This window comes from Macaca fascicularis, chromosome X (assembly GCF_037993035.2).
Source record: "Macaca fascicularis isolate 582-1 chromosome X, T2T-MFA8v1.1".
NCBI classification, from domain to species: Eukaryota; Metazoa; Chordata; class Mammalia; order Primates; family Cercopithecidae; genus Macaca; species Macaca fascicularis.
In genome coordinates this window covers 103,846,038-103,872,590 of record NC_088395.1, presented here as the reverse complement: position 1 = coordinate 103,872,590, position 26,553 = coordinate 103,846,038, and the positions used below count along the sequence as shown (strand labels likewise).

Sequence of the window (26,553 nt, the reverse complement as noted above, 5' to 3'; positions counted from 1 at the left end):
CTCAAAAAAAAAAAAAAAAAAAAAAAAAAAGACTAATTGGTATGCCAATCTTGAATGAATTAACCCGCAGATTTATAATTTAACCAAGAATAAAATGACAAGAGCAATGTTATTTTATTAACTTTACTGGTAATGAAGTTACATTATACAATTTGCTTCTGAACTTCATAAGGCCTATGAGAATGTTTAAAAGGAAGTGATATATTCTCTTCCCTCACCTTGCCTACTTTCCTCCCTTTTCCCTGCAACAGTCACTAACTAACTAACAACAAACTAACTAAATAAATAAGTAAACTTAACCCAAACAAAACTGCTCTCTAATTCTTCAGGCAATGCTTCATAAACTTTTCCCACCAAAGTACCCCTAATGGAAGAGAAGACTGAAAATACTCCCGTAGGGATCTGCTACAAGTGGGAAATTTCTTTGAAGTCATCTGCTTTATTTTAAAAATTAATGTGGATTTTGAATTCTACTCCATAATATATATCTGTTTTAATGTAAAAATGATGTGTTTTTTCCCCAATATCTTTGAGCTACAGAGGTCTAGAAAAATATGCCAAGTTTATACCATAGTTTTGCACCTTCCAAGAAGCACACAATTTTAGCAGCTTAGCTTTACAAGGAATAAACATAATTATGATATTTTGTTTTCCATGGAACCCACATACTTCTTTCTTTTTGTTTGCCTTTCACATCAATGTGATTTTTTTCCCTTTTGCCAATAATGTTGATGCCTGTAATTGTAGCACTGAAGTAAAATAAATTTGGTATTTGCTATACCACACAGAAAAGATCTAACTCTATCAAAGTAGGTATGTGTGTTCTAATAACACAAAAATATGGAAAAAGATATTGGTAGTAATCAAGTTTTTCTTTTAATATTAGCTATATAATTCATTAACTGAATTAGTTTTTTCTTATCTGTATCACTCCAGTTTAAAAAAAAAAAAAAAGGCACTCTTTTGTTTTTGTTTTTGTTTTTGAAGAGAAGGGGATCACTTTACAAGGAGACAGTCCATCATCAAATAAAATGAATTATATAGTGTTGACCTATTTTTGTTTTTTGCCATGTTATACACAGTCCTGAATGTGCTAGAAAGTGATTCAAACAGGGCTGAAATGTACATTAAGTAAACAAGACAAGTTAGACTCAAATACCAAGGAAAAGTATTTAAATATGAATAAGAGGTAATTGGCTTGACCTTTTACAATGCTTTGTTTCTTCCTGCAGACGAAATACAAAAAGTATTTTCTCCTAAGGCTTTAGTAAAAAAAAAAAAGGAAATAGATTCTGAACAGAGATTTGACAAATGACAGTCAGTTGTCTTAGAGTACAGGGCAGGTGAAATTTCCAGGCAGGGGATGCAGTATGAAATCGTACACAGAGACAGGATTATTATAAAGGAATAAAAATGGCTCAAGAGACTGTATGTCTGGGTATACTGAAATGAGAACTAGGAGGAAATGAAAGAGGAATGCAAGCAGGCAGAATGTGCTTAAGATCTTTTTGAGTTGAGAATTCTCAGTCTGAATTTCATAGGGAAAGAAAAATAACTAGTCAAAATAATTTGAGAATAGGGATTGCTATTGCCCAAACAGTGAGATAGGAAGAGGATTTTTGGCAACAGTCTTTTGAATACACTGGCAGGAAGAATGCACAAAATCAGGAATAATCAAAATAGAGCAGAGAGATTTTGTTCTTGAAATGGATTGGAAAAAGGAAGTTGGTGATATTACAAAAAATAAAAATGAAAAATAAAATAAAGAAAAAATATATGAAAGGATTTGCCAAAAACCCAGGAATAGGAAACAAACAAATAGAATTGAATACGATACATAATTACTGAGACTGGAGGAACTATAAGATATCTTTATGATTTTTCCCTTCTAATAAGACAAAAGAAACAACTATAATATCCTTAGTGGTATATCAATACTACTACTACTACTACTACTACTACTACTACTACTACTACTACTACCACTAAAGATAATGGTCCAGCAAGAGCTGCATATTTACTAAGTGCCAAGCGTATACTGTAAACTATACCATTTTACTGGATGCAATGCCTATGTTAACTAATTTAATCTCACTGTAATTATTCTCATTTTACAGATGAGTAAACAAAATCTTAGAAGTTAAAATTATTTGCTCAAGTTACAGAACTAATAGGTAGTAGAGCTAGGATTAGAAAGTTATAGTGTCAGGCCTGGCGTGGTGGCTCACGCCTGTAATCCCACCACTTTGGGAGGCCGAGGTGGGTGGATCACAAGGTCAGGAGTTGAAGAGTTGAAGAACAGCCTGGCCAACGTGATGAAACCCTGTCTCTACAAAAAAAGTTCATAAATTAGCTGAGCATGGTGGCATGCACCTGTAATCCCTGCTACTTGGGAGGCTGAGGCAGGAGAACTGCTTGAGCCTAGGAGGAGGAGGTTGCAGTGAGCTGAGATCGTGCCACTGTACTCTAGCCTGGGCAAAAGAGCAAGACTTTGTCTCAAAAAAAAAAAAAAAAAGAAATTTATAGTGTCTAACTCAAAAGGCTGGGCTCTACAATCTACTTTTGTCAGTAGCAGTAGTGGCTAAAGTGTACAATATTACTGAATGTCTTGCTACATAACTACATAAAACATATATGTATATATACACTATATACACATATATAGTTAAATAGCAATACTTTTTAAAAGTTTTTTATTGATACATAATATTTGTACATACTTATACTTATGGAGTACATGTGATATATTGCTACATGCATAGAAAGTGTAATGACTAACTTGGGGTGTTTAGGATATCCATCACCTTGAACATTTATCATTTCTTTGTGTTGGGAATATTTCAAATCTTCTCTTCTAGGTATGCTGAAATATACAATATATCATTCCTACCTACATTCAATCTATTCTGCTATCAAATATTAGGGCATACTATTTAATTTTTTTTAAGAGACAGGGTCTTGCTCTGTCGCCCAGGCTAGAGTGCAGTGGTGTGATCATAGCTTACTGTAGCCTAAAGGAATGCTCTTGCCTCAGCCTCCGCAAGTAGCATGAAATCAGCTAATTTTTCAAATTTTTTGATGGGGGTGGTCTCACTATGCTGCCCAGGCTGGTCTCAAACTCCTGGCCTCAAGTGTTCTTCCCACCTCAGCCTCCCAACTAGCTGAAATTACAGGTGTGAGCCATTGCACCAGGCCAGAACCTATTCCTTCCACCTAACTGTATGTTCGTACACATTAACCAACCACTCTTCATCCCCCTACCCTTCACCTTTCCCAGTCTGTGGTAACTACCAATCTACTCTCTATCTCTATGAGACCAACCTTCTTAGCTCCTGCAATATGAGTAAGAACATGCAATATCTGTCTATCTGTGCCTGGCTTATTTCACTTAATTACCTCCAGTTCCATCCATGTTACTTCAAATGAGAGAATTTATTTCTTTTTTACAGATGAATAGCATTCCATTGTGTATATATACCACATTTTCTTTATCCATTAATCTACTTATAGACATCTAGGCTGATTTCATATCTTACCTATTGTGAACAGTGTTGCAATAAACATGGGGTACAGGTATCCCTTTGATATACTGATTTCTTTTTCTTTGGATAAATGCCTAGTAGTAGAACTGCTGGATCACATGTAAATACCTATGGTTATATATAACATATCTATAATTGCTGATTGAGGTATATATAAATACCTGTTGATTGAGTGTGTGGTATATATTTAAGTATACTAAATATATTATCTATAAATATATATATTTTCATGTGTAGTACTGTGTGGGTATATATAGATATATTATTGATATCTACTTCTTTCCAAAATGTAAAAAGTCATTATACATATTGAACAAAGAAAATTTAGAAAAAAAAATTCTGGTAGAAGGCAATCAAAAAGTATTAATAGAAACAAAATGAGCTGATTTAAGAACTGGTCTTTTTTGTGCTATATATATATTTCAAATTACAATACAAATGTTTAAAATGTTATTATTCCACATTAAGCTACCTGTTAGTAAATATGCTTCTAGTCAGGAAGCTGTATTTTTAAATCCAAAGATAAATTCTTTAGAAGAGCTATTAGCAGAAAGTTGCCATTACAGTTGTAATTTGTGTGATTTTCCATCATACTATACAATTTTTTGAAAACAATGAAAGAAAATAAATAATACAATATAATCATAGTTTGTCTTCTTGTATTATTTTGCTCCTTGGACCACAAACCGATACAAACTCGGTAAAATTAAAGAAACGTGTTGAGGATTTGATTGACAATACCCGACCGGCTGAGATGACCAATGCCCAATGTTATTCAAAGAATATTCTGGGTTTTATAGATTCACTATTTTTAACTTAAAAGGAAACTAACAGGTTTATATAGTTTGTAATAAACTTGAGTAACATATATGAAGTCCTTACCAAAAGTCCTCAGAGTTACAGAATGAAATTACTTCAGTGCAATTTCAAGTATAAGATTTATGGTGTACTTCTCTTATCTAAGAGGGAAAATGCACTTCTTCATGCACATAATCTCACCTTCAGCAAATATTTCCTTGATCTTCTTTTCTTTCACTTTTCAACCTCTTGCAAAAGTAGATAATACTTACTGACAAAGCTATTTACCCTGAATTAAAATCTCAGAGACATTTTTATTTCCCACATCCTGTTCCTCACAGGAGCCATGGCTTGTCCATTCTAGCCCTTCAATGATGCTGTACTGCTTACCACATCAAGACTAGACTCCTTAGCCTGACACTGAAGTCTCAGAGATACCTAGCTTACTGCTCCAGCCTTAGAGTCAACCATTCCCTTCACCTGTCCTAAAACATTCTGCCACTTTGCCTTGCTTATGTCGTTTTCTCTCTAGAAAGCAAACCTCTTTTCCATGTCTGTAAAACCCTAACCTCGTATTTCACCTTTGACCTCTTCCATGAAGCCTTCTCTTATCTACCCATTCAAAAGTACTTTCCTCCTCATCTCAACTACAGGACATTATCTCTTCCTGCAGCATTTCTCACATGCATCCTTATTTTATAACACATTTGTGTGTATGCATATATACACACATTTTTCTCATTTACTATATTTTTAACCACACTCAACCAAAAACTCTCACAATCATTGTCATATAACCAAGAGCCCTATAGTACGGTTCCTTTGCCAACAATATCCACTTAAATGTTTATCAAATGAAAGTACAAACATATTATCTGATTAGAGAAATGAAAGCTTTAATAATGTAGCAGTGGTTAAAAAAAATGATGTAAGACAAAATAGGTTATTAAAATGTAGTATGCTGTCAAATATAAGCTAATGAAAACTATTTTCCAGCTTTTCTTATATCAGTAAACAAGCAAAAAATACTTTTATGAATAATGTTTACAGATTCTTTAATCTTTCCATTTAAACCACATAGGCAAGAAATAATCTCAAAGCAGTTATAAATCAATTACCTTTGCTTGCACTTTCTACATGTTCCAGTTCTTCAGGAAATTTTAGGATATCTCGGTAATTTTCCTCACAAATGTCAGCAATAAAATGCATAAGGGTTGTTTTTTGATCCACTGATTTAGTATCTCTGATCTGGAAGAAAACAATAACACATTTTTTAGTAATTTTTTAGTAAATATATACTTTTTTAAACAAATGAATTTATTATAACCCATTTAAAATTTTTTTAAAACTTTGGGGTAGGTTCTTAATGTGGTCTACTAGTGGTGCTCTAGATTTTAAAAGGAGCTCCATATTTTAAAAGCAAGTAAGATGACCAATAAAGTGCCAAATTAAACCTTAATCTGTATTTTCAAAAATGTCTAAATTATTGTGGCAAAATGAACTATTCTTTTCAGGAGAGAAGAACATTCATTTAAGTATTGATAATAGCCCAAATTACCGTGTGCTTATTTTATCATCATTCTGTTCTTTGCTTTATTATAAAAATATGTTCTTAAAAGTTATATTCATTTGTGAGATTATATTTATTTCTAGCCATTGTTGATGTAAATTAATGTAAAGGAGCAAGCACATTTTACCCTCCTCTACTTGCATGGACCATCAGAAAAGAATTCTCAAGGTTGTGCTTATCCTGAGTTATTAAAAAAAAATCTCACCATACAATCCTGATAATATAAAAAATTTTATTTGCTTACATACTGTATTTCCTTTTCAGACACACAACAAAAGAGATGCCACAGTTAGAATGGTAAAAATCTTTAAAGCATAGGACACACAAAAAAAGAAAATCTAGTGCTTTAATATAATTCTCATACTAGACTAAGCTGCAAATAAAATCAAGGATTTACTTAGAAACAAGGCATAAATACGGCATAAAGTATCAAGTTTTCTCATTCTTTTGGATGTTTTAATTCTATAATCCTTAGATGATGGCTTTGTCCACTGATGTTCATACTGATTTGGAGTTTTTAGCTTTAAGGATTACTCTGTTTAGAATAAATGAGTATTTTTCACAAACAGGTTTATAAAAAGGCTGTACAGGATATTTAGGTAATTACAGAGTAAATTAATCCTTATTGTTTTAGTGACTAAGAAAGAAAAACATAGCATTTAATAAATCAGGCCCATACTGGATCTGTTTTGTTCTACAGGTTTTTAGCAACTATTTACATCTCAATGATGTAAACAACTTAGAAGAAATATTAGTCTCAAGGTTCCAACCAACCAAGCAGCCACAGGAGGCATAATGTTGATAGTTCACGAGGTCACAATGATTTCTTTCAAAATTTCTGGGATTACTTTATCCCACATAGGAAAAATATTTAAAATTTTACATTATCATGCTGATCTACTGAACACTTACAAGTAGTTTAAGGTAGAAATGACACAACTCAAGGATAAGCTGTAAGAACAAAAAGCAACACAAACCTCAAGGGCAATTTTTCTTAAGTAAGGATAGCAGCTGTAGAGGAATCAATGGGAAGCTCACATTCCTAAAGAGAGGTCTTTACCTGGGACTACTGTGTGATATGTTTACAAAGTGCATCGTTTTTAAGAGTATGCCAGGTATTCCAAATAAAAAGGAAATTAACATTTTCTTTTTCCTTAGAAGTTCACTAACTACCTAAATCCTAAAATTCTGAAAACATTAAGTGCTTAGAAAAAATTGCAGGTACATCTTCCGAAAGGAAAGGAAATTCCTATGTATTTTATGGACTCTTTGGAGACAAAAACAGTTTTTTTTTTTTAAAGAACACAATTCAAAACAACAAAAACCCACCTACTTTTTTAGGACATCAAACTGTACAAGTACACTATAGTTTACAATAAAATGCACATGGCTAACACTGGAAAGGAAATAAAAAAACAGAAAAATAGCACTGTGCTCGTATGTCAATTTTATGGGTGATTTTTTTTCTTTGTCACATGTGTTAGATTGTTTTGTATTAAAAAACATTTCAGTTTTTGGCATGCATACTTATAAGAGCTTAATTTTCAAAAATTGTATTTATTAATAAATATTTATTCAGTATCTGGTCCATTAACAATCTGATTTGTTACAAAATTTAGGAGAGTTAATGGTTATATTTTAAAAAGATAAATAAAGCGTAACATCAGTTAAATGTATTAGCATCTTTGATGAAATGATAAAGACTTTTAGAGAGACTCTGCATGTATTTTTTTTTTAGAATCAGAATATTCCCTTCAAAGCATGGGCAAACATGGCCAAATGTCTGTCTTGTCAAGTTGAGAAATATCTTAGTTGGTCTGGGAGACAAGCTGCTTAATGTATTGCAATATTTGTTTTTTTTTTTTTAAGAAAAAACCTCACACTGAGAGACCATTTTAATGGTTCAAACGGGCAGGAAATCACAACAAATGGGTGGTCTTTTAAATCTTTCTCTATGTGTGAGAGACATTAGATCAATTATTTAAAATATATATATATATAATATTTAAATATAATGGAAAATATTTTTTACTTATTGAAGCTTATGTACGTTATATTATCATGCCTTCAGTCTCTCTTACCAAGTCTATGCCATTCACACATTAGCCATTGTATCTCTCTCAGGCCCTATTGCATTGTTCAATGTCAGCACAGAAGGCAACTAAGAACATCAATTCTACCGGTTAAAGACATTTATCCAATAATTTGCTCTTCTAAGTGTACTAGTTGGATATATACATCTCTTGGGGTAGAACAATCTGAGTATGTACAAGTCATTTCCAAAGTGTTTGAGTTAGTTTACTAAGAAATAGAATTGATTTCCATTTGATAGCTGTTTAATATGAAATCATGTTAAAATTTTACATTAACATGAAATATCCAATTAATAGTTGCCTAGATTGCCTAAGTCTTAGTGGTGGTTATACTGTATGCATTTCAAGGTTTCCTCTAGCCAGAAGCAAAGTGCCTTTTTGCATCCTTGTATGTGTTTTTCCTCTCTCCAGCCATGACAGGCAGGGAGAGACACATATATGACTTATGACTTATTTTTATAAGATGCAAAAAGATGAACAAAATGGCCACTCTACAATCTTCTTTTATATATCTTCAAACAATAAAAACACAAACAGCAGTTCTAGAAATGGGAAATATTTGAAAAAGCTAAAAAAAGTTTTATGTTATTTTAAGAAGCTGAGTTATCATCGGATGATAATGAAAATAAGACAGAGTGAGTCACTGTATCAACTGATCAGGTGCAATCAGTTAATAAACCATATATAGCAATTTTAATTGTAATCATCTGACCAATATTAAATGTTCCACATAAAGATTAATAACTGAATTTAATTTAATTCTATCTACCTAATCTTTAATAACTTTCTAAAATGGTACATGAATACAAAATACCTTTAATAGGACACTATTTCTATAGCTAATTCTGATCATCTCTTTTTCCTAGTAAATACAAATGCTATATTATGAAAGATACTAAATATATTTTATATGTTCAAGTACATCTCCAAAATTTAGTTAGGTATATAGCAAAATTTCTCAATAACTAATTGACACAAAAGAAATTTCTTTATTCCAAATATCCTCATTCAAGCTTGAAAATTTCTTCCATCTTGCCATGCCTTTGAAATTGGGCTGTTTGAGTACACAGAAACCAGCACACAGCCAGAGCCTCAGACAACATTTTAATGACCTACGTCAGTCACATTCAATCTTTCTGTGAAGGACCCCTTCTGTAGGTAATTTTCCCTTCTGCTGAGATGTAAGCCTATTTCTTCTTGCTTTGTCCTCAGTGGGAACTGAAAATAACTGGTCACTATGCTGTACAAAACAACCTCTCACAGAGTGAAAGTTCCCTTCTCATTCCCATCCTGTTCTCCAAATAAACAACTGCAGTTAATTTAACCTAACTGCATAGATGTTATTCTACAAATGTTTAATTTCTCAATGGTAATTAGAATCCATTCAAAAGATTCGTTGCAAAGGCTCCTGTCATCTGCTGGAAAAGCAAAGTTCTTGATTTTGCATACAAGACCCTCCTTGAGCTGACCCTTGTCTACCTTTCTAACCTGCCTCCTGCTGCTGTCTGCCTGATTACAACTGCTTAAACGTACCACGCAGTTTCATGCCACTGTGCTTTTGCACCAACAGGTCTCTCTGTGTAGACTCCCTTCCTTTTTGTTCCTTTTTATCCACCAAGAAAATAACTACTCGTATTTCAAGACTACTCAACTTCCACGTCATTTCTGAAGACTTCTTTACCTTAGAAGCAATTAATAACTTTTTTTGGCCATCTTCATTCAATGTAAACATTTCAACACAGTAGTCTCTCACACTCAATATGAGATCTTACATGGCTAGAGACTTTGCTTTGGTAATATTTTTGAATCCATGGTGCCTAGGAGGATGTTAGAAAATACTAGATAGTTAATAAATGTTTCAGAATGCAGATTCTTCTTTACATGAACTCCAACTTTTGTGGGCTATAGAGCAATACTCCTAAATTTCATTCTATACTTATTTATATATATGTATGTGTACCTGTGTGTATATATGACCCCACCACACACATAGAGGTTGACTACAAAGGCCAGACTTTTCCAGAACACATATTTGCTAGAGTTAGGTGCAAGTGAATGCCAGAATAAAGTTATAATTTGTCACTCAGGAAATGGAGCACCGTACATTTTTTTAGGGGAGGCAGGTTAGGAGCAAAGCAAATATGAATGGAGAAGTACATTCATTAATCCACTGTGAGCTGAGGACTGTGCTGAACACTAGGGATAAGAGATAAATGATGCATGGTACTTTTGAGGCCTTAAGCTTAGAATTTAGTAGAAAATACAAAAGTATACAGAAAAGAAACGACATAGGAGAATAATTTGGTGGCAAATGTCAAGGACTGATATACTTAAAATGATAACTAGGGTATGCGTAGAAAAGAAAAAAAAAAGGGCAAATTCAAGAGAGATTGTAAGGAAAAACAGGATTTAGTCAGTGAATATTAAGATGAGGGAAAGGGAAAAATCAAATACTCCAAAAGTTTTAAGTCCCGATGATTAAAAGAATGTTGTATCATGTCCAGAATGAGGGGAATAACTCTAGAGTAAACTGGCTTTAGGAAAAGGATAGCAGCTCAGATTGTAAACAGAAGTGTTAGCTATGTGAAGATACACTATGAGAAGACGGTCACAACCATTCCATTCTCTTTGCTTCATTTTATCCTATATGATTCAGCCTAATTATGGTTCTTAAACATATATATGATCATGTCATTCCCTTCCTTAAAAAAAGCAAATGGTTCTTTACAACTCATGTAATAAAGTTCAAATTTCTAATCAGAGTAATTATTAAGCATAGATTTTGGATTCAGACAGAACTAGGTCTGAACCTTGACCCTACTGTTTACTACTTGTATGACTTTGGGCAAGTTACACAAATACTCCATGTCTCAGGTATCTTACCTATAAAATGAGCATTAGATAAGCACCTGTGTTCATAGACATGTTTGTAGAATTGAATAAGATAGCGTATTATCATGGGCACCATCATCATCCAGATAAGAAGTGATGAGAGCCTACCTTAGCTTCCCATCACTATAAACTAAAAATCCCTCTGTTATCTGGCTCGTTGTGATCTTATCTCTAGCTATTATCGTCTCTCAAGTTCCCACACTCACTTCAGCTACGCTGGATACAAGTACAGAGCTTTCTTGTCTGCTTTGTTCACTTTTATATACTCAGCATCTAGAAAAGTGGGTAGCACACAATAGGCACTCTATCTGTATTTGTTGACTGCACGAATGGATGAAGATTTCCACCCATTTACTTATGTTCCTCCTGACCTCAGCACACTGTTCTTCCTTCCTCAGGCGATAATATCCTACTCCTCTTTTAAGGGGTAGGAGAACCAACATTTGTTGCCTATGTATCATGTGCCTATAACTCAAGCACTTTCATAAGTGCTTTTTTTTAAAAATCCTAAAATCAATTCAGTGACTTAGTTATGAATATGCCATTTTTATAGATAAGATATAGCTCATAAGTTGTTTGATCTAGTTCCCACACTTAATAGGTGTTGGTGCCAGAACAAAACATGGCAATTTATGCACACTTCGAATTTAAGATATACTTACTGGATTGAACTGTCATGGGTGAGGAAGATGGCATGTGTGTGGAAAGGAAGGATCTTTCAGGGAGAGTGGTAGTTACTAGTAATAAACCTTTTTCAACTTCTCTGAATAGAATTAATAAATTCTGGGCCAAACGTGGTGGTTCACACCTCTAATCCCAGCACTTTGGGAGGTCAAGGTGGGCAGATCACCTGAGGTCAGGAGTTCGAGACCAGCCTGGCCAACATGGTGAAATCCCGTCTCTACTAAAAAACAAAACAAAACAAAAATTAGTCAGGCATGGTGGCACATGCCTGTAATCCCAGCTACTCAGGAGGCTGGGGCAGGAGAATTGCTTGAACCCAGGAGGTGGAGGTTGCAGTGAGCCGAGATTGCACCACTGCACTCTAGCCTGGGTGACAGAGCAAGACTGTCTCAAAACAAAACAAAACTACTAAATTCTGTCTTTGTTCTCCGATAGTGGTTTCTTTATACTCTAATTATAGAACTTATTCTACAATATATAATTTTGTGTACACAACTAGTCTCACCCACCAGATTGTGAACTGCTTAAAAATGAGGACTATATCAATTTTATTCAGCAAATGTTGAATGAATAAATTCTTTAGACAGGCCAAAAATAATTAGGGTTGATTTGATGTTAATCTTTGGTGACCTTCAAGCACTGTTTGAATACAGTGCAAAGGATTCAAAATTAAAAGGAATGGGTAGTCAGAAAGAAGAGGTAATGTGAACAAATAATTTATTCCAAATATTGACTGTGGATAATAACCAGATAATACAGGAGGCAGCAGAGCCAGCAGCTGGAAAATGGTGAGGTTAGTGACAAAAGTTATTCTAATTATTGTCCCGAATAAGTTCAGCATAATTAGGCCTGAAGGGATCATTCAATGGAAGAAATAAGAACGAAAAATCAAGAATTCATGAGCATTTGCTACTTCATTGGTTCTCAATCTGTGGTCCCTGGACCAGCAATATCAGTATCACCTGGGAACTTGTTAGAAATGCAAATTTGGGGGCCCAACCCCAAATCAACTAAATCAGAAACTCTGAGGGTGTGGTCCAGCAATTTGAGTTTGAACATACTAGGGGAAAAAATTCTGATATCACCTCTAGGTGATTCTGATGCATGCCACTAGGGAGACACTAGGCTATTTTCAAATAAATTTCCAGGCAAGAAGATGCTTAGCAATTGTCTATAGCTTGCCTAGGTCCTCTCACAATTGCTTTTACATATAAAAAGTTGAAGTGTCAATGTTTTCAATGCTTAGTGCCAATTTAAAATAAGAGAGAAATTATCTAGCAATTTGTGGCATCTGAAGGACAGAATTGCTCTCAGTGTTCTTGATTAATTCACATAAAAATGAGACTCGTTGGTATCATAATCTATCAGCTACCTATCCAAAAGTAGATGAGACAAACAGTATGCTCCATGCTGTGAAGATTCCAGAAACATTGCTCTTCAGTGTCCTTCATCCTTCACCTAAAACTGTATTGAAAAAATACTTAAATGCTGCTATAGTATGTCTTATCTACTATGTATCATCAGAGTGACGGACTAGATAGCCTAGCAGATTATTTATGCCTTCCAACTCCTGCTCAAGCAAATCTGCATTGTTGCTTACATATTTACTCAGGAAGTTTGAATCAGATTCTGAAATTGTAAGTTGCAGACATCAGGTTTCAGTGCTTGCCATAAAAGTTCTTGTATCTAAATAACCTAATGCCTTGCTTGACCTCTATGCCAAACAGTTTACATGTACGAAATCAGACTATGGTGGGTGTATGTAAAGAAGAGAGCCAAGGGAGGAAGCTTCATTCCTGCTCCATGGCACTGGCATATGCTGATACTGCATTTCATTTGTCATCATACTCGTTTCGGGTTGAAGACCAAGAGTGAGAATGGGGCTAGGTTCATGTGTTACCATACATTATATAGGAACAAAGCAGTGGACCTTGGCTCCTTGCCCCAAAGCAATCCTGACCTCAATTGCGGAGTGGCACCGGAAACAGTTATCTTGACAGGACGTGCTGGCTCACGCCTGTAACCTCAGCAGTTGGGGAGGCCGAGTCGGGTGGATCATCTGAGGTCAGGAGTTTGAGACCAGCCTGACCAACATGATGAAACCCTGTCTCTGCTAAAAGTACAAAATTAGCCAGGTGGGGTGGCACATGCCTGTAATCCCGGCTACTTGGGAGGCCGAGGCAGCAGAATCACTTGAACCCAGGAGGTGGAGGTTGCAGTGAGCCGAGATCCTGCCACTGCACTGCAGCCTGGGCAGCAAGAGCAAAACCCCATCTCAAAAAAAGAAAAGAAAACAGTTCTCTTCTGGAAACACGCAAGAATGTGTGGGAGGAACACCTGGCTTTCTTGCATGAATGGCTGCAGAGTGTAAACTGGTCTGAGACAAAAACTGATTTTTGCATAAAGAGTATAAGAAATGAAGTAGCAAAGGAGCATGGATATCACTAAAGGAAATGTTTCTGCACACATTAAAGGAAGACTATCTTTAAAGCATATTAAAACTTAAATGTGAGAGAAAAGTTCAAATCTATAGAGTATCTGAAGGAAGCCCTTTTGGATCTCCCCTTTCCTTTGGAATTTACATGAATGGCCATATGAAGTTCAGCAAACTTATCAACAGGTCCTGTACTCGGGGAAAAAAAAATTGCCTAATCCTTCTGTGTCAAGGAAACATTCCTAACACATAGCAACATCACGCAATACACATATATAACTGTCCTTGAAAAGAAAAGAAATACTGAAACTCAGTGAAGAGATCTGGTTGAGTCAATGGAATAAAACCATCTAAACTACCAATAAAGTCATATAATTCAACTTTTTTAGTGAACATTTTCCTTAATCATGGCTTCCTTTTTCCCTATTATATTTGTATATTCATGGAACAGTTAATATTTAAGCAATCATGAATGCTCCAGTGCATATATCAAAACAGCTACTACTGCTTGCCAGTCTTGATACAGCACATGAATTCTAATGTTAGTCTCCTTTATTTAAACAAAATTAAGTTCTGTGCCCTCTGCCAAGGGTTGTTTACGAATTACTGCTTTCTTCAATACCACCGCGCACTGCAGTAACATTGAAAAAGATAATGTATTTTTAAGGATTGCAATTACCACAAAGACATTAGTTCTGTAGCTATGACCGGACAGGTTTAATACATGTTTTCCCAGCTTTATTTCTAAATCTGTCACCAAAAATGCTTTTCTGGGCACTACATGACTAGGGCTGACACTAATTCAGACAAATACAATTTACGGTGGAAAGAGGTCTTTATCCTTTATGTAGGCCTGATAGTCCTTTTTTACACCCTTTAGTTTGGTATTATAATAGTATTTCCAACCAAAAGGAAACAGATAATATCAATTGTATAGTCAAGCAAATTAAAAGTTTTACACTTGTTAGCCTAATTTATGGTAGCAATCTGTGAAAGGAGAGCTTAAACTTGAAACCATGACAACATTAAATGGAATAAAGATTCATCTCAATTGCCACCTTCCAGACCAGCAGGGCATTTGTGCTGTTAGTTTCCTGTACAAGACAAATTCTGTTTCCTGCCCTTCCCGCTCCCGTTCTCAGCATTTTCCCCTCCAGCCCCACTTATCCAAGGAGAATGACCTCCATGTGCATTAGCCTGCATTGCCAGGACCAGTGGCAAATTAACCATCATTTGTACTCACTGGTTTTAGGAAAGGCCAGAATGAATTAATGAAATATGTCTATACAAAGAAAAGCTGTTCTGGTACTTTCATATGCTTTTAATCATCCTGTCTATAGTTGGCTTACCAAATAAAAATTTTTCTGAGAATAGTTTTAATAAAAATCAAATTATTTAAATTGGTATAGGAATAGTTTACAAGTACGAATGTTTGTTGGTGTTAGATGGTTTCTTCTCAGACATGGGTTAAGCATGTAACTAAAACTTTTAACTTTTATTGTCATGAGCATTTTACTTAAATTGTTTTATATGTATGAGGCTTGAGAGTAGATGGAATAAATTTATTTTTATGTACATAGCTTCAGATTGTCACTACCACCAAAAGAGTCCATAGGACTCATTCGCTCTGTCTATACACTGTAAATAAATAATAAATGGCATTTAGAGGTTTAACCTTTAATAAATGACATTAAATGGCACTTAACATTAGTGATTTTAGCTATTTATGAAAAATTTTGAAGGTCTAAGACACAGAATATCACAAAAGCATAATTAGAATTCAGCATTGAGAAGCAGCTGTTTAAGAGTGAGGTATTTAACCATGTTGATGTTTCTAGCTATATTCATCCATGCTGTGTATTAGTTGACGCTATAAATATTATTAATTTTAGGTCTATTCTCTCATTGAACATTTTCAGTGTCTGGTTTCCATTTTTTGTGGGGGAATCACTGTTTTGGACATAATTACAGATAATGCTGCTATGAACACTTTTTTTTTTTTTGGAGCCAGGATTTTACTGTGACCTAGCCTGGAGTGCAGTGGCACAGTGGCATGATCACGGCTCACTGCAGCCTCGACCTCCCAGACTCAGGTAATCCTCATACCTCAGCCTCCTGAGTAGCTGTGACTACAGGCACCCACCACCATACCCTGCTAATTTTTGTATTTTTCTGTAGAGACAGGGTTTTGCCATGTTGCCCAGGCTGGTCTCAAAATCCTGGGCTCAAGGGATTCGTCCATCTCGGCCTCTCAAAGTGCCTAGATTACAAGCTATATTATCCGGGCTGCTATCGAACTCCTGGCTTCAAACAATCCTGCCTCAGGCTCCTAAAGCCCTGGGATTATAGGTGTGGGCTACCATGCTTGCCTTTAACCATTTTTTTTTTTTTTTTTTATTGTTTATCTTTAAAATTTTTTTTTTTTAGTTTATTTATTATTATTATACTTTTAAGTTGTAGGGTACATGTGCATAACGTGCAGGTTTGTTACATATGTATACTTGTGCCATGTTGGTGTGCTGCACCCATCAACTCGTCATTTACATCAGGTATAACTCCCAATGCAATCCCTCGCCCCTCCCCCCTCCCCATGATAGGCCCCGGTGTGTGATGTTCCCCTTCCTGAGTCCAAATGATCTCATTGTTCAGTTCCCACCTATGAGTGAGAACATGCGGTGTTTGGTTTTCTGTTCTTGTGATAGTTTGCTAAGAATGATGGTTTCCAGCTGCATCCATGTCCCTACAAAGGACGCAAACTCATCCTTTTTGATGGCTGAATAGTATTCCATGGTGTATATGTGCCACATTTTCTTAATCCAATCTGTCACTGATGGACATTTGGGTTGATTCCAAGTCTTTGCTATTGTGAATAGTGCCGCAATAAACATACGTGTGCATGTGTCTTTATAACAGCATAATTTATAATCCTTTGGGTATATCCCCAGTAATGGGATGGCTGGGTCATATGGTACATCTAGTTCTAGATCCTTGAGGAATCGCCATACTGTTTTCCATAATGGTTGAACTACTTTACAATCCCACCAACAGTGTAAAAGTGTTCCTATTTCTCCACCTTCTCTCCAGCATCTGTTGTTTCCTGACTTTTTAATGATCGCCATTCTAACTGGTGTGAGATGGTATCTCATTGTGGTTTTGATTTGCATTTCTCTGATGGCCAGTGACGATGAGCATTTTTTCATGTGTCTGTTGGCTGTATGAATGTCTTCTTTTGAGAAATGTCTGTTCATATCCTTTGCCCACTTTTTGATGGGGTTGTTTGTTTTTTTCTTGTAAATTTGTTTGAGTTCTTTGTAGGTTCTGGATATTAGCCCTTTGTCAGACGAGTAGATTGCAAAAATTTTCTCCCATTCTGTAGGTTGCCTGTTCACTCTGATGGTAGTTTCTTTTGCTGTGCAGAAGCTCTTTAGTTTAATGAGATCCCATTTGTCAATTTTGGCTTTTGCTGCCGTTGCTTTTGGTGTTTTAGACATGAAGTCTTTGCCCATGCCTATGTCCTGAATGGTACTACCTAGGTTTTCCTCTAGGATTTTTATGGTATTAGGTCTAACATTTAAGTCTCTAATCCATCTTGAATTAATTTTCGTATAAGGAGTAAGGAAAGGATCCAGTTTTAGCTTTCTACTTATGGCTAGCCAATTTTCCCAGCACCATTTATTAAATAGGGAATCCTTTCCCCATTTCTTGTTTCTCTCAGGTTTGTCAAAGATCAGATGGCTGTAGATGTGTGGTATTATTTCTGAGGACTCTGTTCTGTTCCATTGGTCTATATCTCTGTTTTGGTACCAGTACCATGCTGTTTTGGTTACTGTAGCCTTGTAGTATAGTTTGAAGTCAGGTAGCGTGATGCCTCCAGCTTTGTTCTTTTGACTTAGGATTGTCTTGGAGATGCGGGCTCTTTTTTGGTTCCATATGAATTTTAAAGCAGTTTTTTCCAATTCTGTGAAGAAACTCATTGGTAGCTTGATGGGGATGGCATTGAATCTGTAAATTACCTTGGGCAGTATGGCCATTTTCACGATATTGATTCTTCCTATCCATGAGCATGGTATGTTCTTCCATTTGTTTGTGTCCTCTTTGATTTCACTGAGCAGTGGTTTGTAGTTCTCCTTGAAGAGGTCCTTTACATCCCTTGTCAGTTGGATTCCTAGGTATTTGATTCTCTTTGAAGCAATTGTGAATGGAAGTTCATTCCTGATTTGGCTCTCTGTTTGTCTGTTACTGGTGTATAAGAATGCTTGTGATTTTTGCACATTAATTTTGTATCCTGAGACTTTGCTGAAGTTGCTTATCAGCTTAAGGAGATTTTGGGCTGAGACAATGGGGTTTTCTAAATATACAATCATGTCATCTGCAAACAGGGACAATTTGACTTCTTCTTTTCCTAACTGAATACCCTTGATTTCTTTCTCTTGCCTAATTGCCCTAGCCAGAACTTCCAACACTATGTTGAATAGGAGTGGTGAGAGAGGGCATCCCTGTCTTGTGCCAGTTTTCAAAGGGAATTTTTCCAGTTTTTGCCCATTCAGTATGATATTGGCTGTGGGTTTGTCATAAATAGCTCTTATTATTTTGAGGTACCTTCCATCAATACCGAATTTATTGAGCGTTTTTAGCATGAAGGGCTGTTGAATTTTGTCAAAAGCCTTTTCTGCGTCTATTGAGATAATCATGTGGTTCTTGTCTTTGGTTCTGTTTATATGCTGGATTATGTTGATTGATTTGCGAATGTTGAACCAGCCTTGCATCCCAGGGATGAAGCCCACTTGATCATGGTGGATAAGCTTTTTGATGTGTTGCTGAATCCGGTTTGCCAGTATTTTATTGAGGATTTTTGCATCGATGTTCATCAGGGATATTGGTCTAAAATTCTCTTTTTTTGTTGTGTCTCTGCCAGGCTTTGGTATCAGGATGATGTTGGCCTCATAAAATGAGTTAGGGAGGATTCCCTCTTTTTCTATTGATTGGAATAGTTTCAGAAGGAATGGTACCAGCTCCTCCTTGTATTCAAGAATTCAGCTCTGAATCCATCTGGTCCTGGACTTTTTTTGGTTGGTAGGCTATTAATTATTGCCTCAATTTCAGAGCCTGCTATTGGTCTATTCAGGGATTCAACTTCTTCCTGGTTTAGTCTTGGAAGAGTGTAAGTGTCCAGGAAATTATTCATTTCTTCTAGATTTTCCAGTTTATTTGTGTAGAGGTGTTTATAGTATTCTCTGATGGTAGTTTGTATTTCTGTGGGGTTGGTGGTGATATCCCCTTTATCATTTTTAATTGCGTCGATTTGATTCTTCTCTCTTTTCTTCTTTATTAGTCTGGCTAGTGGTCTGTCAATTTTGTTGATCTTTTCAAAAAACCAACTCCTGGATTCATTGATTTTTTGGAGAGTTTTTGTGTCTCTATCTCCTTCAGTTCTGCTCTGATCTTAGTTATTTCTTGCCTTCTGCTAGCTTTTGAATGTGTTTGCTCTTGCTTCTCTAGTTCTTTTAATTGCGATGTTAGAGTGTCAATTTTAGATCTTTCCTGCTTTCTCTTGTGGGCATTTAGTGCTATAAATTTCCCTCTACACACTGCTTTAAATGTGTCCCAGAGATTCTGGTATGTTGTATCTTTGTTCTCATTGGTTTCAAAGAACATCTTTATTTCTGCCTTCATTTCGTTATGTACCCAGTAGTCATTCAGGAGCAGGTTGTTCAGTTTCCATGTAGTTGAGCGGTTTTGATTGAGTTTCTTAGTCCTGAGTTCTAGTTTGATTGCACTGTGGTCTGAGAGACAGTTTGTTATAATTTCTGTTCTTGTACATTTGCTGAGGAGTGCTTTACTTCCAATTACGTGGTCGATTTCGGAGTAAGTACGATGTGGTGCTGAGAAGAATGTATATTCTGTTGATTTGGGGTGGAGAGTTCTATAGATGTCTATTAGGTCTGCTTGCTGCAGAGATGAGTTCAATTCCTGGATATCCTTGTTAACTTTCTGTCTCGTTGATCTGTCTAATGTTGACAGTGGAGTGTTGAAGTCTCCCATTATTATTGTATGGGAGTCTAAGTCTCTTTGTAAGTCTCTAAGGACTTGCTTGATGAATCTGGGTGCTCCTGTATTGGGTGCATATATATTTAGGATAGTTAGCTCTTCCTGTTGAATTGATCCCTTTACCATTATGTAATGGCCTTCTTTGTCTCTTTTGATCTTTGATGGTTTAAAGTCTGTTTTATCAGAGACTAGTATTGCAACCCCCGCTTTTTTTTGTTCTCCATTTGCTTGGTAAATCTTCCTCCATCCCTTTATTTTGAGCCTATGTATGTCTCTGCGTGTGAGATGGGTCTCCTGAATACAGCAGACTGATGGGTCTTGACTCTTTATCCAGTTTGCCAGTCTGTGTCTTTTAATTGGAGCATTTAGTCCATCTACATTTAAGGTTAAGATTGTTATGTGTGAACTTGATCCTGCCATTATGATATTAACTGGTTATTTTGCTCGTTAGTTGATGCAGTTTCTTCCTAGCATCAATGGTCTTTACATTTTGGCGTGTTTTTGCAATGGCTGGTACCGGTTGTTCCTTTCCATGTTGAGTGCTTCCTTCAGGGTCTCTTGTAAGGCAGGCCTAGTGGTGACAAAATCTCTAAGCATTTGCTTATCTGTAAAGGATTTTATTTCTCCTTCACTTATGAAACTTAGTTTGGCTGGATATGAAATTCTGGGTTTAAAATTCTTTTCTTTAAGAATGTTGAATATTGGCCCCCACTCTCTTCTGGCTTGGAGAGTTTCTGCCGAGAGATCTGCTGTTAGTCTGATGGGCTTCCCTTTGTGGGTAACCCGACCTTTCTCTCTGGCTGCCCTTAAGATTTTTTCCTTCATTTCAACTTTGGTGAATCTGGCAATTATGTGTCTTGGAGTTGCTCTTCTCGAGGAGTATCTTTGGGGCGTTCTCTGTATTTCCTGGATTTGAATGTTGGCCTGCCCTACTAGGTTGGGGAAGTTCTCCTGGATGATATCCTGAAGAGTGTTTTCCAACTTGGTTCCATTTTCCCCCTCACTTTCAGGCACCCCAATCAGACGTAGATTTGGTCTTTTTACATAATCCCATACTTCTTGCAGGCTTTGTTCATTTCTTTTTCTTCTTTTTTCTTTTGGTTTCTCTTCTCGCTTCATTTCATTCATTTGATCCTCAATCGCAGATACTCTTTCTTCCAGTTGATCGAGTCGGTTACTGAAGCTTGTGCATTTGTCACGTATTTCTCGTGTCATGGTTTTCATCTCTTTCATTTCGTTTAGGACCTTCTCTGCATTAATTACTCTAGCCATCAATTCTTCCACTTTTTTTTCAAGATTTTTAGTTTCTTTGCGCTGGGTACGTAATTCCTCCTTTAGCTCTGAGAAATTTGATGGACTGAAGCCTTCTTCTCTCATCTCGTCAAAGTCATTCTCCGTCCAGCTTTGATCCGTTGCTGGCGATGAGCTGCGCTCCTTTGCCGGGGGAGATGCGCTCTTATTTTTTGAATTTCCAGCTTTTCTGCCCTGCTTTTTCCCCATCTTTGTGGTTTTATCTGCCGCTGGTCTTTGATGATGGTGATGTACTGATGGGGTTTTGGTGTAGGTGTCCTTCCTGTTTGATAGTTTTCCTTCTAACAGTCAGGACCCTCAGCTGTAGGTCTGTTGGAGATTGCTTGAGGTCCACTCCAGACCCTGTTTGCCTGGGTATCAGCAGCAGAGGCTGCAGAAGATAGAATATTTCTGAACAGCGAATGTACCTGTCTGATTCTTGCTTTGGAAGCTTCCTCTCAGGGGTGTACTCCACCCTGTGAGGTGTGGGGTGTCAGACTGCCCCTAGTGGGGGATGTCTCCCAGTTAGGCTACTCAGGGGTCAGGGACCCACTTGAGCAGGGAGTCTGTCCCTTCTCAGATCTCAACCTCCGTGTTGGGAGATCCACTGCTCTCTTCAAAGCTGTCAGACAGAGTCGTTTGCGTCTGCTGAGGTTTCGGCTGTGTTTGTTATTGTTTACTGTGCCCTGTCCTCAGAGGTGGAGTCTACAGAGACAGGCAGGTTTCCTTGAGCTGCTGTGAGCTCCACCCACTTCGAGCTTCCCAGCAGCTTTGTTTACCTACTTAAGCCTCAGCAATGGCGGGCGCCCCTCCCCCAGCCTTGCTGCTGCCTTGCCGGTAGATCACAGACTGCTGTGCTAGCAATGAGGGAGGCTCCGTGGGTGTGGGACCCTCCCGGCCAGGTGTGGGATATGATCTCCTGGTGTGCCTGTTTGCTTAAAGCACAGTATTGGGGTGGGAGTTACCCGATTTTCCAGGTGTTGTGTGTCTCAGTTCCCCTGGCTAGGAAAAGGGATTCCCTTCCCCCTTGCGCTTCCCAGGTGAGGCGATGCCTCGCCCTGCTTCAGCTCTCGCTGGTCGGGCTGCAGCAGCTGACCAGCACCGATCGTCCGGCACTCCCCAGTGAGATGAACCCAGTACCTCAGTTGAAAATGCAGAAATCACCGGTCTTCTGTGTCGCTCGCGCTGGGAGTTGGAGACTGGAGCTGTTCCTATTCGGCCATCTTGCTCCGCCACCCCCCCCCCCCCCGGCTTTAACCATTTTTAAGCACACAGCTCAATGGGGTTGAGTGCATTCACACTGTTGTGCAACCATCACCACTATCCATCTCCAGGATGTTTTAAACATCCTATACTGAAACTGTTACCCATTAAACATTTAACTCCCCATCTGCCTTATCCCCCAACCCTTGGTAAACAAAGACTTTTTGTCTCTACAAATTTGACTATTCTAGGTACCTCATATAAGTGGAATCATATGGTATTTATCCTTCTGCATATGACTTATTTCACGTAACATAATGTCACGGAGATTCATTCATATTATAACATATACCAGAGTTTCATTCCTTTTATTTATTTTTATTTATTTATTTATTTATTTATTTTTTGAGGCGGAGTCTCGCTCTGTCGCCCAGGCTGGAGTGCAGTGGCGCGATCTCGGCTCACTGCAAGCTCCGCCTCCCGGGTTCCCGCCATTCTCCTGCCTCAGCCTCCCGAGTAGCCGGGACTACAGGCGCCGCCACCACGCCCGGCTAATTTTTTTGTATTTTTAGTGGAGACGGGGTTTCATTGTGTTAGCCAGGATGGTCTCGATCTCCTGACCTCGTGATCCGCCCGTCTCGGCCTCCCAAAGTGCTGGGATTACAGGCTTGAGCCACCGCGCCCGGCCTCATTCCTTTTAAAGGCTGAATAGTATTGCATTGTATATGTGCCACACGTTGTTTATCCATTCGTCACTCAATGGACATTTGGGTTGTTTCCGTGTTTTGGCTACTATGAATAATGCTGCTATGAATTTGGTATGCAATCATCTGTGAGTCCTTGCTTCTGATTCTTTTATGTATATGCCCAGAAGTGGAATTGCTGGATCATATGGTAATTCCATTTAACTTTTGTAGTAACTGCCATGCTATTTCCTACATTGGTTGCACCATTTTACATTCCTACCAGCAGTGCATAAGGGTTCAAATTTCTCCACATCCTTACCAACACTTCTTGCTTTCTGTTTTCTTGATAGTAGCTATCACAGTATGTTTGAAGTGATATTTCATTCTGGTTTTGATTTGCAATTTCCTAATGATTAGTGGTGTTAAGTATCTTTTCCTGTGTTTATTGGCCATCTGTATATCTTCTCTGGAGAAATATTTATTCAATTCCTTTACTCATTTTTGAACTGAGTTGTTTTGTCATTGTTGAGTTGTGGGAGTTCTTTATATATTCTGGATATCAATCATTTATCAAATACATTATTTACGAATATATTCTCCCATTCTGTGGGTTTCCTTTTTTTAAACTCTGTTGATAGTGTTATTTGATTATGTGATCATTCTTGTATATGTCTCCAGGGTCCTTACCTAAGAGTTTATCTAGAGTATATGCTAGAAGGGGCATTTCTGCATATGGTTTAACATTTCTTGATAATACCAAATTGTTTTCCAAAATGAATTTAGCAAGTTACACTCTCACCAGTAGTTCCCTTTGTTCCTTATTCTTACCTCTACTTTATATTAACAGAATTTAACATTTTTGCCAATCTGGTGAATGTGAAATATCTTCATATATATATTCACATATTCTAAATATGAAATCCATCATTGTGGTTTAATTTAATCATAAGTATGAATGAAAAATGGTAGGTGGCCGGGTGCGGTGGCTCACGCCTGTAATCCCAGCACTTTGGGAGGCTGAGGCAGGTGGATCATGTGGTCAGGAGTTCGAGACCAGCCTGGCCTATATGGTGAAACCTCGTCTCTACTAAAAATACAAAAATTAGCTGGGCGTGGTGGTATGCACCTGTAGTCTCAGCTGCTCGGGAGGCTGAGGCAGGAGAATTGCCTGAACCCAGGAGGCAGAGGTTGCAGTGAGCCGAGATCACACCACTGCACTCCAGCCTCGGTGACAGAGCAAGACTTGGTCTCAAAATATAAATAAATAAATAAATAAATAAATAAATAAATAAATAAATAAATAAAGTATAGACGCTTTGAAAAACAGTATCTCTTAAAATTAAAACTATACGTTCCATATGACCCAGGATTCCCACTCCTAGGTATTTACCCAAGATAAATGAATTTATGTCTTTTACATAAATGATGATAGCAAGATGCATAATAGCCAAAATTTAGAAACAACCCAACTGTCCATCAGGTGATGGATAAACAAAATGTGGCACAGCCATACAATGGAATACTACCCCAAAATAACAATGAACTACCAATACATGCCACAACTTTACACTAAGTGAAAAAACTCACTAACACCACAAAGTAACACAAAGACTCTATTACTGTATTATTCCATTGATGATATGAACTTTTAGAAGAAGGCAAAACCATGGTGATTTAAAACAAATCAGCAGTTATCTGAGCTAGGAGTGGGGATCCACTGCACAGAGGCATCAGGAAACCACACTGGTTGATTGCAGTGGAGGTTCCAAAGCTGTATACAAATAACAAACTTCATCTAACTATATGCCTAAAGTGAGTAATTTTTTTTTTTTTTTTTTTTTTTTTTTCAGATGGGGTCTTGTCAGAGGCATGTGAACCAGAGCAACTCCATCTTAAATAGGAGCTGGGTAAAATTAGGCTGAAACCTACTGGGCTGCATTCCCAGATGGTTAAGGCATTTGAAATCACAGGTGAGATAGGAGGTCAGCACAAAATACAGGTCATAAAGACCTTGCTGATAAAGCAGGTTGCAGTAAAGGAGCCGGCCAAAACCCACCAAAATCAAAATGGCGATGAGAGTGACTTTTGGTTGTCCTCACCACTACACTCCCACCAGCGCCATAACAATTTACAAATGCCATGGCAATGTCAGGAAGTTATCCTATATGGTCTAAAAAGGGGAGGCATGAATAATCCACCCCTTGTTTAGCATATCATCAAAAAATAACCGTAAAAATGGGCAACCAGTAGCCCTCAGGGCTGTTCTGTCTATGGAGTAGCCATTTTGTATTCCTTTAGTTTTTTAAAACACTTGCTTTCACTTTGCACTGCAGACTCATCCTGAATTCTTTCTTGCATAAACAGACACAAGAACCCTCTCTTGGGGTCTGGATCAGGATCCCTTTCCTATAACAGTCTCATTCTGTCTCCAAGGCGGAGTGTAGTGGCACGATCTTGGCTCACTGCAACCTCCACCTCCCAAGCTCAAGCAAGCCTCCCACCTCAGCCTACCGAGTAGCTGTCACCCCAAGTGCGCACCACCCCACCCAGCTAATCTTTTCTATTTTTGGTAGAGACAGAGTTTCGCCATGTTGCCTAGGCCAGTCTCGAACTCCTGAGCTCAAGTGATCTGCCTGACTCAGCCTCCCAAAGTGCTGGGATTACAGGCATGAGCCACCGCACCTGGCCTAAAATGAGTAAATTTTATAGTATGTCAGTTAAAGATCTCAGTAAAGTTACTACAAGAAATTATAGGTTAGGTTCAAGTCTCTCTTGACCATGAATACATTTTACTTCTAATAAAATAACAGTACAACAAACAAAGTCCTAAGAAGATGCTTTAAGAAATCAATGAGTACCCTGACCTTTCTCATACACTTTATGAAAGCTGAAATTTGGAAGCATAAAGTGATCTGAATGGGCCAGGCTGTGATTGATTAAATATCCTTGGAATCAAGCATGTGCATCTGTCCCCAAGTCTTTGAATATAATTTACTATACTTTTCCACTTCCCTCAGCACAGGTTTCTAAGTATTCTGTTTTAATATGTGTATCTAGCTAGTTGCTTAAATCTGAATATTAAGATCCTTTCCCTAAATAGCCTCTGAAAAGCTTGTATTTCCTCATAGTAGGTTACTTGCATCCTGGAGTGATCCCTCATACTGACCAATAAATAACAAGTTTCTTCATTCTTATTTATCTGGACAATCTCAGGATATCCTCTGGGAAAAAGGAAATTATTTGACTTTTGTGCCTAATTAGTGAATTGGGAGGGGTACAGACATACAATAGTTGTAAGTAGTACCATTATACT

At 37.3% G+C, this 26,553-nt stretch overlaps 1 protein-coding gene across 5 annotated transcripts in view; it reads right to left on the bottom strand.

Annotated features, from left to right (window-relative positions):
- The window catches only part of DIAPH2 (diaphanous related formin 2), a 919,127-nt gene that overhangs the window by 454,970 nt on the left and 437,604 nt on the right, over positions 1-26,553 (bottom strand). For all 5 annotated transcript variants that reach the window (XM_065538079.1, XM_065538080.1, XM_065538081.1 and 2 more), the window contains one exon: positions 5,459-5,588. In XM_065538079.1, coding sequence (XP_065394151.1) covers positions 5,459-5,588 — 130 coding nt within the window. The remainder of the gene's footprint in view (positions 1-5,458; positions 5,589-26,553) is intronic.